This window comes from Poecilia mexicana, unplaced genomic scaffold (genome assembly GCF_051168715.1).
Source record: "Poecilia mexicana isolate PSO_F unplaced genomic scaffold, ASM5116871v1 scaffold_7, whole genome shotgun sequence".
Lineage (NCBI taxonomy): Eukaryota > Metazoa > Chordata > Actinopteri > Cyprinodontiformes > Poeciliidae > Poecilia > Poecilia mexicana.
In genome coordinates, this window is record NW_028263376.1 from 24,921,878 (window position 1) to 24,935,680 (window position 13,803).

General features: G+C 39.3%; 2 protein-coding genes across 2 annotated transcripts; one reads left to right on the forward strand and one right to left on the reverse strand.

Moving 5' to 3' along the window:
• Positions 1 to 765: 765 nt before the first annotated feature.
• On the reverse strand, positions 766 to 10,626 carry LOC106918369 (transmembrane prolyl 4-hydroxylase-like). The gene is made up of 9 exons (XM_014988057.2): positions 9,855 to 10,626; positions 9,455 to 9,536; positions 4,934 to 5,130; positions 4,708 to 4,798; positions 3,533 to 3,695; positions 3,250 to 3,435; positions 2,997 to 3,087; positions 2,776 to 2,899; positions 766 to 2,572 (listed from the first exon to the last, which is right to left on the reverse strand). The coding sequence occupies exons 1-9, from the start codon at positions 10,221 to 10,223 to the stop codon at positions 2,358 to 2,360; spliced, it is 1,518 nt and encodes a 505-aa protein (XP_014843543.1). The 5' UTR covers positions 10,224 to 10,626; the 3' UTR covers positions 766 to 2,357.
• LOC106918370 (secreted frizzled-related protein 5) lies at positions 6,761 to 8,428 on the forward strand. Its single transcript, XM_014988058.2, has 4 exons — positions 6,761 to 7,290; positions 7,675 to 7,850; positions 7,925 to 8,011; positions 8,109 to 8,428. The coding sequence occupies exons 1-4, from the start codon at positions 6,761 to 6,763 to the stop codon at positions 8,426 to 8,428; spliced, it is 1,113 nt and encodes a 370-aa protein (XP_014843544.1).
• Positions 10,627 to 13,803: the final 3,177 nt, after the last annotated feature.

Below are 13,803 nucleotides of genomic sequence, written 5' to 3' on the forward strand. Positions count from 1 at the left end.
ATGTATTATTTTTCACAATATTTTTGGTTTTCACTTGCTGTCAAAATTTACAAACATGTAAACAAAATATATCAATGTATAACTGATTTATATGCAAGCTTCACTCTATTATTTGAATTAAAATACATCAACTTTTCAGTGATGCCTTATTTTACTGAGATTGCCTGTATCATCAAAGTTTAGGATGGAGACCAATTCCAGTCTTCACCTCCATTTTAGAAACCTAAATGATCAGTGAAAGGGTTTGAGTTATAAATGTTGCAAGAGACAAAAATAATGTCTACAACCAATGTAATGATAGTTAATAATGTTTGTCAAGTGTGATAACCATTTTGACTTATTGCTGGCAAACTTAATTGATAGTCGCAGTCCCAAGTATTCTACTGTTAATTTGAGGGACTATCATATGATTGTACAAAAACAGGTGCCATCCAATTTCAGATTTAACTTTCTAACATTTATAATGTATTAATGACATTAACAATTTTAAGAATCAACTGTTCCAGCTCATGAGATTGAAACATAATTTTTGAGTTGTATTGTAGGAAAGGTCTTATGCAAATATATGTCTGTATAACAGAGGTTAATTAAAAGACTGACTTTAAATTGTATTAATTGTGGGGTTTTAATCTTTGTCTAAATTAGTTTCGTTTCATGCCTCAGATTCGTGGGACATACTTGATGATGGATGACACCTAGTGGCCAAAATGTGGATCTTCATCATCACAAAAAAAAAAACAAAAAAAAAAAACCACTCAAACACCATTAATAAAACACAGTTTTATATAGTTAACATCTCAACACACACAAGTACAATGTGCACACTTACAGATTGGGTGCAATGTCAACCATTTATAAATACCCATGTCTTTAAATAAAATTACTAATTTGTGGTAATAAATAAATAAATAAACAGTCTGAGACAATAAATATATTATTTGTGTGTGTGTGGGAAAAAAAAAACACTCAGCAAAACATATCAAAGACGTACATTTGTCTTTTACCTGAAGGACTGTCTGTGTATTATTCTGTCCAGCCCATTTTAATCCTGACTCCTGGTTTCACAGGATGACGACAAAGTCTTATTAAATAACACTTCAGTGCAACAGATCAGTAACTCTGGACATAGATATGAAGAACAGAGCTAAAAGAAAAGATCTGAGAAACATTTTCCCTCAGGAAACACATTCACAGATGAACATTGTGGTAACTTCTAACAAAAGGCTTCACTTTCAAAGCAATAAATAAGAAAATAAATAAGAATAACCTGAAGCAGGGGCAGAAGCCTCACAAACCAAAACAAAATGCACACTAGCTGGCTTAGCTCTTACATTTGACTGCATGTTTTTGCATCTCTCCTCATTTTGTTTAGAAATAGCTATCGCTCTATATCGGTTATATATCGTTAAGGTACGGTTTAGGTTAGAAGCATTTACACTCTTAAATTTCTGGATAATGTTTCTTATAAATTAGAAATTAAATTCTAGGGAATTGGCCCCATCAATATTGAAATCATGATATTTTATGAAAAGAGATATTGTGATGCTGTTATGTGCAATTATCATATCGACAAAGAACAATGCAAAAGTCTGGAGCCTGCCCTTATCACTTAAATTTTGCACTTAAAGGCCCGACCTGCTTATATGAAACTGAAGTGGTCTTGAGATTTTCACAACTCTTTAACAATAACTAAGTTAAATATATTTCTGTTCAATTCTTATACTTAAAATGTGTCAAAGGAATGTCTTTTCAGCTCTGTGATCCATACACATTAACCTATGAATCATTAAAGAACAAATGATTCATACTAAATCTAGTGCTGTGCCTACACAAACAATTTGACTGAGAACCAATAATAAACTGTCTTTTGCTGTTAAAGGTAAATAAAAATCTAACAAAAACTGATCTTGGCTAAATTATTGCATAACCTCACTTAATACGTTGTGGCTTTAAAACAATCTGAAGTAACTGGCCAAGTGAGGAAGAAACGAGGATTATGATTTGACTTAAAGCAGATGATTAGCGTCTGCTGATCACAGCTTTAGGAAATAGAAACAAATTGAGCAAAGGCATAAAAAAGTGGAACACATATGCATTATGTAGCAGCTGATCTCAGAGTTATGTAAGTTTTCAGCTCTTTGGGAGTGACTTTTTAGCGTACAAATGCTGTAATTTTAAAATTACCACAACGTCTGGGTCCTTTTTAGCCACATCTATAAAATAATGCGGGCTGCTCCTTACTTTTGCAAAGTCCTCCTCGTCATCTGATGTTGTGTAAATGTCAGTCAGACCTCACTAGACGGAATGACTCCATTTCCAAAGCAATGTTTTGGTGTCATGTTTGTTTCACAGCCTGGCTATAGATCCAGGTGGAGGTCGCTGTGTGACAGAGACTGGTAGTGCTCATCCATACCAGACTTGGCTTGATGCCTTTGAGCAACTAGTCTCTGGTAGCGAGCCTGCTGCTGGTGATCAGGGTCCACATTCACCCAGCTGTTGGCCACCCACTTTACTCCTCGCTTGACTGGACAATCACCATGCAGGGAATACTCGTCCAACTCCCCCATCCAACCTGGAGAAACACGGAGGAATCAGCAGCCAAGACAGTTTACTCAAACTTTTTGGTTTATATAACCACCAACATAGATACTAGAAATTAAAAAAGATGCTCATATTTGGATCTACTTTGATTCAGGTCTAAATATGAGCAACATGGGTTAATGATCACACTGTTAAGATTATGTATATAACAAAAGTTTTTTTTTTTTTTTTTACCTCTGCCATCAGAGAGATGATTATACCAGAGGAGAGCTGTTCCAGCAGTTGGGGTCAGTCTCAGGTTCCCTTTGCCACAAGCCTGTTGAGTGTCCGTCAAATCAACTCCATCCTGGACCAAAGCCTAAAATACACGTAATCAATAAACTTGAGGCGTCTAAGCTTTGCTGCATTCCATAAAAAAGCTTCATACAAACGGATGTACACAAATCCAAATTCACCTGCTCATTGTAAGTACGATTGTCAGCCACAGGAAAGGTACTTTCACCACCGTCCTCAACAGAGCTGAGGTAAAATAACACCGTCAAATACCTGAAGAGAAACAAGCAAACAAATAAAACAGAAGAAAAGGAGCACCGATTTCTTAGTGCCTCCGTTTGCAGAAATAGCAACATTTTGAAAGTCAAAGAGCAAATCCAGAACTGAGACGCAAACAGAACGTGAAAAGGAAGTAGTGTACGAGAAGCTGCATACCTGCAGGAGACCTCTGTGAGAGCAGACGTGTTTCCTGCCAGCCGTGTGTGTGCACACGTGGTCTCTGACTGAGGCGAGCTGCTATCGTAGTGAGCGTTGGTGAAGTCTCCGTGCTCGTAGCGGGAGACCTGCAGTGGCTCACTTAGTTCCAGAAGTGCAGAGGGCAGACGAGTCAGAGCGATTACTCTGAGTAGGAGACAGGAGGAAACAAAAGAAAAGTGCTCCACTTTAATACAAGCTGTATGTGTGAAACAAAATGGGGGAAGTTTGTACGGGTAGGGACCTTTTCCTGAGGGTTTGCAGAACACGGTGAGATCCCAGCCCCTGAAAGAGCCATGTATGTCTGTTTCTCTGCTTAAAGTGACTGTGCAGGCTCCCGCTTCGCTGTTGCCGTGGACGCTGGGACACATCATAAATGCGCCGAAACTCTCCGAGCGTCAGTATTCCTGCAAGGCACATAGAAAAGTTGAGGTCTCATTAAAAGAGTCTTCCAGTATGCAGGGTTGTGATTCCAGTTCAGTGGAATGAATTCCTGAATTCCTGTTTAGTGAAAACCCTTTCTGGGACCTGGTTTTTAGTAATTTTTTCTTTGTTCAGCCATGTGCTTATTCTTCAGCTAAAATTGTCCTGAGTTCCCCTGGGAGACCCGTGTCCCAGTCGCAACAATAGCTCTGGGGTGCCAGAGCAGAGGTGACTAGAGGACAAGGCAGCTGGGGAATACATGGTATCCGGGGGAAAATTAAGAGAAAGGCCTGGCAGACAATCGGGTTTTAATGAGATAGGACGAGGCCCTTCCGGATGTGGAGAACGCCTGGCATGGCACAATGGTATCGGGTCAAAATGGTGTCACCCCTCTTCCTGCCTTAACATTCACAAACACTTGCACGCAACCGCAGCCACAAGTCAGCTATTTACAGTGTCTTTACCAGAACAAAAGCAGGGACCACACACACACACACACACATGCACACGCGCACACGCACGCACACACACACGCACACACACACACACACACGCACACACACACACAGACTAATTTCAAGAATCCTGAAAATGTATTCAGAGATCCGATCATGCACCTAGAAAAAAGGCCAACTGAAGTTCTAAAATTGAATCAACATTAAATTTTGAAGGTTTCTACATATTTTTTTTACAACAAAACTGCATATTTTTCAGAGTAAAATATCTCAGTTCTCAATATTTTTTAAAGCTGAAACAAAAACACGCAAAAAAAAATCAGGTCAAGTTTTGAAAAGGAAACAAATGAGTGGAAAAACAAGAAAATCTGGAAATAAATGTTCACTTATTAGCACTTATCTTCTTTCCCCATAATTATCCAGACATGAAACATTCTTCTATGAAATTCCAGACCTTTCCATTTTGCATAGAAATCCAACTTTTTCTCTACTATCACCCAGAGCACTTAGAAATATGCATATGAATTACAGAAGGACTAACCTGTTGGAGAGGCTTCCAGGCCAGTCAGTATTTGCCGTAAGTTATCAGGGCTTAACCACGTCCCATCTCGAGAACGAGAATGACTCACAATCTAGAAGGGAAACAAAATCATGTGTCTTTTTGCAAAAAAAAGGCAAAACCATAAATTTACAATTCATAATTTCCATTTTAGAAATGTGCACTCCTCTTGCATCTGAATGTGGGTGCGCTGTTATCCTGCGGATACCTCCTGCTTCTGAAGAAACCCGTCTTGGTTCAGGTCCAACAGACTGAAGACCTCTTCCGTGCTCAGAGAAAGCAGTGGCTGGTTTAACTGTGTTTGATCTTGGCTAGGTGTTGCTGCCTGGCTGTCCATCAGACCTTTGAGCTGGGCCAGCTGTACCACCACACGGCACTCCTCCTCCGATAGGAAACCAGGAATCTCTGCAGAAAAAAACATGAAAACACATCAATAAATGGTATCAGGCAACACAGGCACACACGCGCACACACACACTACAAATTTGATGTGAAAGACCAACATAAAGTAGTGCAGATGGAGGGGAAAACACATGGTTTCAAACTTCTTTGCAACTTAAATGCTGAAAATGTGCCACTCGTTTGCATTTACCGCCTCACTTTTGCTACAATTGCTATAGTCTGGTCTGACTAAAGCAGTTTATGCCATATGTTTATATCTCTAAAGTTTTATTTTGGCACTTACTGTAAAAAAAACAAAACAAAAAACAACAAAAAACAAAAACAAAAGGTAGGAAGGTATAGTAAATATCAGACTATTTCAGAATATTTACATGAAGGTCCTCCTTTAAGGTTTAAGGAGTAAATGAACTGTGCATCTAACGAGTGCAGGTTATTCCCCTCGGTCTGTCTACATTGAGCCACTTGTGGGTATAGCCTGTCCCTCAGGCAGCTTTAATGAGTGGCAACATAGAGAAAGGAAGTACCGGTGTCAAGGAAGTAGAAAATGCTAAAATCAATTACCATAATGCAGGAACACAATCTGAATCTGCTATGCTCGTTCTCATTTTGCCTTCATTCATTGTATTGAATGAAGGCACAATAAAGGCCAAAACATTTTTTCCATCTGTTCTAATTTCCAAAATCTTCTCTAGATTGATTGGCAGTCGAGTCTTAAACATGCATATTGTTACTAAATGCACGTAGTTATGATGTACTGTTTAATAATTTGTCTTTTCTCTGCTGCAGTCCATCTGTGTCTTCCTGCCGTGACCCTTCGGATAAAGAGCTTCCGGCAGGTTGGTTGCTTGTACAGTACAAGCCTTGTTTGGCAACCGTATCTTTTATACTGTACCCTTGGTTAATCCCCATTGTCCAGTCAAGCCTCATTAATCTGGACAACTGATATGAATGAAGAGGGACCGAGGCTTCCTCTTCTCCCCCCCATGGCTGTCTGTCTTTCTCCCCCGGAAAGGAAGTGACCTGCTTGTCAGAGCAGGAATCAGGCCATGGCGACGCAGTGGGACATTTTGTTTATATCCTCTGCACATGCTCACACATGTAGAGCTGCCCATACAGAGTTCAGTTGTTGTTAACTTGGTTAATAATTACCTCGGGCTCTGAGGACATCATTGTCTCCAATATTACCGGCATTTTAATCATTCAGCGTACAGAGTTACATAAACTTATTCAGATTAGAAATCTTCTCTGCAGTCCTGAGTCAAAGCTAGGTGCCTATAGAAAGAGTAAAGGAAATTCTCTACCAAAGACTGAATGTGGCCCTTGATTTAAAGTGTAAAGAAAAGAAGAAGAAAAAAAGACAAGATCAATTTAAAAGTTGTTTATAAAAACATCACCTTACAAAACCTCAAATCTGACAAACAATATTAAATTTACTCAATAAATTAATGCACCTCTCTCCTGGCACCCCGTCCCTACCTCCTACAGCACACTACACCTCCCCTTTTCTGCTTCTATGCAAATCTGTTCACCACCCACTATAAATACATCCATTCTGACAACATCCCCTCCACTTTAACCAAGAGATCATCGTCACTTCTTGATTCCCCGCCCCCGTTTTAACTTTCTGACGACAATGTTCTCCCAGTTAGCTTCTTTGCTCCTTCTCCTCATACTTGCGGGGTCCGGCAAACCGGTGAGTCTACGCAGAGGTCAAGCACAGCTGGACGGACATATCAGGACAGAAGACGCACTTCAATCTGTGTTTAAGGACAAGGGCAGAGACCTGACAAGTGTGGACAGCAGGAAAGAAGATGTATTTGGAGATTCTCCTTCTTCAAAGCAAGAAATCGCAGCGGCAGCAGAAGATGGAGAAGCGTGGGGAGAGCATGGTGCTCCGTCTAACTTCAGATCCACACACTTAATAAGCGACGGTAAACTGTGGGATCCCCGCTTCTCTTCTCGATGTGTGCCAATCCCTTCCAGCATGGCCTTGTGCCACAACATTGGCTATGACACCATGCGGATCCCGAACCTCCTAGGCCACGATTCCCCAGCTGAGGCTGTCCAGCAGAGTGCCAGCTGGTTGCCACTGTTGGCCAGAGAGTGCCATCCAGACGCTCGCATTTTCCTCTGCTCTCTTTTTGCTCCGATCTGCCTAGACAGGTATGTTTTGTTTCCACAAAGTAGAATAGAATGTGTCAAAAAAAATAAAAAACCTGACTCAAAAGACTGTGGCGTTCTTATTTTTGTCACTTCTTAGAGCCATTATCAATGCAGCAAATCGCACCTTAGAATAAGAGTTTTCAACCGACACCGACAGGGTCATCAACAGATGACACAATTTAGAAATGATGATAATTGGTGCTAATCTCAGAAAAAAATGCTCTGGTTTCACACAGAAAGTTTAGTTAATCACAGGACAATCGTCTCCTTTTTTTTTTTATCACATTAGCATATTTTAGCTGGGTGGTGTGTATTCCTAAATCTATTTAAAACCTTTCTTCTAATCACTGCTGTCCATTTCCCTCTCCATGCCGTCTTTGACAGGTTTATCTCCCCCTGCAGAAGTTTGTGTGAATCTGTGCGGGACAGCTGTGCGCCAATCATGAGTTGCTACGGCTACCCCTGGCCTGAAATCCTGCGGTGTGACCAGTATCCTGCAGACCACCTCGTGTGCATCTCCTCCATCACCAACGCAACTGCTTACACGGGGGCGCGCGGAGGTGAGCGACCGCACACGTGTGATTGAGTCGAGTTCATTAAACCAATTATTCAATTGGTGGTTTAACGGTTTCAGTGCCTCAGGCAAGCTGTCGGGACTGTGAGCTGGAGGAGGCCTCCTCCCCAAAAGAGACACTGGAGAACTTCTGTAGGAGTGATTTTGGTGAGTGCCGACATGTCTCGTCCAACAAAAACACTCCACTTCTTTTATTGAAAACAAAAGTCAATATTGCATCTCTGTTCATCTATTATCCTCCCAGTTGTGAAGCTGCGTCTGACGAGGCTTAGGTATAGTCCAGTAAGTCTATCTCAGTTCTCCTTGGCTGCCAAGCTGGACGTCTTAAAGCGTGGGTCTCTACTAGGTGGGCAGATTCGCTCACGCATTGAACTGTGGCTAGAGAGAGATGCCACATGCGTTCGGAACATGACCCGACAGCATCCACGAGGCGGCACCTTCCTAGTAACCGGGACAGTCCAGGGGGAACGCCTGGTGGTCAATAAGGCTTACGCTTGGCAAAGAGAAGACAGAAGCCTCACTGCAGCTGTGCGCAAGTGGAAAAGTCACAGGTGCAGGAACTAACAACTTGCAGAATCTTAGAACATTCTAAGTGTGAGATCAACCGAACAGGGCGGATAGTTTAGAAGCTTGCCATAAAGCTGCAGCTTTAAATATTTGTCAGACTTTTTAAAAGGAATTCAAAGCAGTTTAGAACTGAAAAATTATAGTTACGGCACATTCAGGATTGAGAAACTGTCACTATGACAGCTGAGCATAAAAGATGATGGGAAGATGATAGAAAATAAAATGTAAATACTGTGTTTCTAAACTTGAACTTAATGTTGCTGGTTTATATATTTCTAATTCATTTCCTTTTTGAGTTTTCTTTCTATCTAAATCTGCTTATTGTATTTTCTAATTAATAATGGTGAAGTAAAAATTCTATCCGTTTCATTCTTTTTATATATATTTCTGAAGGTTGTTGTTGAATTATGAAAAAATGCATCCAGTGTGTTTTTTGAATACATTTTGTTAAATAAATATTGCAGCATCGTTTCTGTGACTTTAATTTTGTTTCATCATTTTGGACAAAATAAACCATATTTCTACAAACGTCAGGTTTTCTTATGGGGAAATGCAGTTTCATCTGAAATGTAACTTCCACATATTTATTTTTTTTCTGAGCCTAAAAGCAGTCATGTCTATTATAATCTGGATGGTCACTGCCTTCTGAGTACTAAAGATAGAACAACTTTTCTTAAAAACCTGTTTAGGGATCTACAAAAGTGGCACATTTAATTATTTTCTGTTCTATTTTGTTGTTATTTGGGGGAAATTCTTTTTTTCTTTGAAAAGCATTTATAGTGTGTTTTGTAGCTGCCATGTACACTCAAGGTACCCTCTCATATAGGGTTTCTAGGCGTTCTGTCAAACTGGTTGTATCAGGTACATCTTGCTAATGTTCCAGACGCCTCAAGTGGCTGCAGGACAGTTGATGTTTTCAAATCAAAGAATGTGAACCACTCTTTGTGAATAAATAGCAACACATAATGCAACCGAGTTTTTCCACAGATGGCAGGTCTCATTCAAGTATTACAATTTACTTACCAAACAGCAAAGGTTTCAGACTGAGTGTTCTCATCTCGTGTGTTCTGTCTGGTACTACAGACACATGTTGAACATGTCCAACCTGGAGAGGCACAGAACATAGTTTTAATGTAGAAATAGTGAGGAACTGCATATCTGCAAAACAATATGGTCTTTTTTCCTATTTATGTGTAATCTATATGTTGCTTGATATATGGACATGCTGCAAAATAATTTTCCATTGGGAAAAATAACATTACTACTACCATTGAACTGTGCAAATGATTTAGCAGTTATCTTGTAAGTACTTACTGTATAAAATACTCTCGAGCAGTACTGTCTCATATTACATTTGTGATCAGTGTTGCGAGGAATCAAATCAGGACATTTAAGTTCTTATAAATTACACCAAATATCTTACTCGTATCCCCTCCATACGATGTAGGCTGAAACTCTGACTGTATTCCTCCACATGTAACTCTCTCCCTGATGGAGCAGGTTGGGGCAAACGCCTGTCCGTGTTGATGACTGGAGCAGGGGACGCCCCGTCCCCACTTACTAAATCCCCGGGGCCGTTGTTGTAGTGCACGTAGAGTAGTAGGGCGATGACATTCAAGATGTAAACATGGAAGAAGACCATGACCACCACGAAATAAGCCCGAGAGCAAACATTGCTTCTCTGTATGTGCAGCCGAGTAGATCGAAGAGGAGGAATATTGTAAGGTGGTGACAACGGCTTCTGGCTGATGTCTTCGTGTTCCAATAAATCTTCTTGAGCTTCGTCCATCATTTACAACACACGGTTAGATATTATTTTAAAGTGTTTACAGTGTAACGTAAAAACACAAACCAGCCAAGCTTGAGCTATCTTGTAAAATGCTAGCTAGCTATTTACATTAGCATACTTGGGCTGTTCAGCTAGCTACAGAGTTAGCCCCATTGCAAACTTCTGTTTTTTTTGTTTGTTTTTTTTTTAAGAAAAAACGACACTATCGTGTCTGCTACTGTTACCCGACGAATCAGGACAGCATCGATTGAATAACCAAGTGCAGTGACAATCGTTTTCTTTAATAAATACATGTGTCGTCATTATATAAAAGCTCCTAATCCCGTTCTAGCTAACTGACAACTGCGCTGCCCCTGACAACCTGCCTAACAACAAGATAGTCCGCGATATTCGTTGTTCATGAGCTCCTGTAAAGTGTTAGCGACCTCTACCGGGCAGTGCCCAATATCAAGGTATGTTTAAATGATATTTCCTCTAAATTTAACATTTTAGCAGAAGGAAAGCATTGTTGGTTGATTTTTTTAAGTTTAAAAAGCGTGTTCGCAGAATTCTGAAACGCACGTACCAATTTGTTAAGTGATTCTGTGGAATGCTCTGAGGTCTGCAACTGGTATAAACTAAAAAGCTATTTTTGCTCTCGGTGCAGCTAAATGAACGCCAATCAGAGCCACAAATGTTATACATGACTATTTGAAAAACGACAACGTATAATTTTTTTTTCTAAAATATATCTAACGTAGGAAATGTGCTCTGATTTTTAAAAGAATCACCATCTTATTTTTGTTTCTTCAATAAGAAAAACACAAAACTTTAGGAATAAGAGGATTGGAACGTTTTTATTCCATAGGATGCTGATATGTGTGAGCAAAAGGCATATAGATTCAACATGTCAAGAAAAAATTGTGTAAACATGTGGTACTTGCATGGGCGTAGGAAGCGGGGGGGACGCGGGGGACATGTCCCCCCCAATATTGGAGAGAGCCACATTCGTCCCCCCCAATAATTTCACTGCAGTTGCGAAGAATTTTAAAATCTTCCACTCGCGTGCTTTTATTTTGAAGGCGCATAACAGCGCATTCAGCAGAGCGCTTCCTCCTCCTCCCCCCTCTGAACGGCTCAGAGTAAAGGCAGCAGCAGATGGAGTCAGAAACTCCGTTTGAAGGAGGTAAACGATCTGTCAGGAATGTTGCCATGAATATCGCTCGTTTATAACATCTTGTTGTCAGTTTACTTTCATATATAGAACTAAATCTTTTTGGTTTAGCTGTTTAAATTCTGGAATAGTCACATGTCCAAAATGTTACCACTAACTTTAACAGTTAGCTAGTCTAGTCACAATGATTTAGACTGAAACAGCAGCAAAATGAGCAACACCTGATCATACTCGACCACTTAACATGTGTTTATATATTATATTATATTATATTATATTATATTAATATATTTAGGAGAACAGCAGGGCTAGAATGATGTTGAAGAAAGGTGAAGAAGCTCTGGTGAGGTCTTCATTTAGTTTATTGAAATATGTATTAACTGTTTTTAATTTTTAAATAAACTAAGCTATTTTATTATGAGAGGAGCAGGTCAGGGAAGACATAGGAGAGCCAGGTGGAGTTTCAGGGTGTGAAGATATAAAAATTATATTAATTATAATAGAACCAGAAAGGCAAACAGGAGGAGACTGATGTCAGGTTGATTTCTTTCAACGTTTCAATATGTTTTCATTATTTCCACACCATAAGGTTGATGGTTAGAAGACAATAAGAAAAGTGCTTGAGGAGAGATTTAAAAATAAATTAGTGAAAATTTTTGCTACACAGTAAATAGAGTTGAGATGTATAATAATGTATACATCTGAAAATTAAGTTTAAATTCTCATTCTGTATGATAAAAACATATTTATATTTTTTTTATGTATTTAGTTCACATTCTGACACTGTACATTACTGAAGTGTCTGTTGTAAATCCATGAATCCATGCAGGAACATCAGGCTGCAGAGAGTCAAAGGGAGGCAGAGACAGAAACACATATCCTTAGATATTTTAGTTAAATGTTTGCGGCTGAAAATGACAGGAGAAAAAAAACATTTAGTCTTTTTGCCTCAGTGTTTTTCATGGATCTTTGGTAAGTTACTGAATGCAGGGCTGGAAAGTGAGACTGAGTTAACAGTGAGGAGCTAAGGTGTCTGTTAGACGTGAAAAGTATAATTTTTGTTTATTTTGTAGATCAAACTGTTGCACTGATGTAGAGAGTAGTTCAAGAAGAACAAAACTTGTTTTTTTAGATTTTATTTTTGTTGGTCAAACTGCTGTATTGAGTTTAAAACTGTTGTGTCTTATTTTATGAGCTGTTTTCTACTTTGGTTTTAGAAATAAGTAGAACCTGTTCAATTGCCAGTCAATTTATATCAATGCATTTTGACCAATAAGATACATCAGAATCTGGTCGGCTCTGTGCTACCAGAGTATGTAGCTTGCTAGTTGTGAGGCAAATGCTAAAGTGAGTGTTCATCCTGGAATGACAGTCATTATACTGCATAACTTTAATCTGACTATTGGATTGTAAATAGTAACGTGTTAGAATACTTGTTACTGAAACAAGGGTCAGATTAGAGTAACGCGTTACTGATGTGTTGATGGCATAATTGTTTGACAATTCTGCTCAAGCTATTTACTCATCTGTCAGGTTTCCGATATGCGTCCCCCCCAATGACAGACTCGTTCCTACACCCTTGGGTACTTGTCATTCTGTTGTGGGAAAGCTGCTAAAACCACTATTTGTCATCTATATATATTTAAAAACAATTGTCAGTCGTTTATCATTTTTATCCAAAGTTATAAAGAGTCATTGAGAAAGGTCTAAGGAGCCACTTGCGTCTAAGGAGCTGCAGGTTGCAGACCCCAGCCTGGACGAAGAAATTAAATAAAATATATTAATAGTTTAAGAAAAATATACATAATTATTGATGATAATAATGATTATTATATAATCATGAAGACAGATTTAACCTTTTGATTCTAGATATCTAATAATGCAAACACAACACACTTCTCTTATTTAGCCGCAAGGTGGCGACAAAAACACATGTCAGAGACTCCCGACTGTGCTGTGTCATTTGTGATAGCCGACGTATATGTCGGCTGCCGGGTAATACTCATAAAGATTCTCTTTCACAAAAGCAGCAATAAGGAAATGTTGCAATCCACACATTGCAGGTGTATGAACACAATTTCAGAAAAGAATGGAAACATTCAACTTGTACAAAGTATACCGTAAATATGTAAAATATTCATACCATATGTGCACCACCAACACAGAAGGGAAGCAATCAAAAGTTTAAAATCTTTTGAGTTGGTTTTTAATGGGGCAGACGAAAGGTGATAGCTGCTGTCTATTTATTCCCAACGCCAGCTAACGAGTTTTGGATCATAGTATTTAATTTCCATAATTGCCATGCATTATTTACTCGAATTTTCTCAGCGGTGCACATTTAAATACAGATCAGTTTGGATAATGAAGGCTAATTTCCCCTGGTGATGTTGCCCCTCAAATTATTCCGTCTGATTCTATTGGGGGTGGATG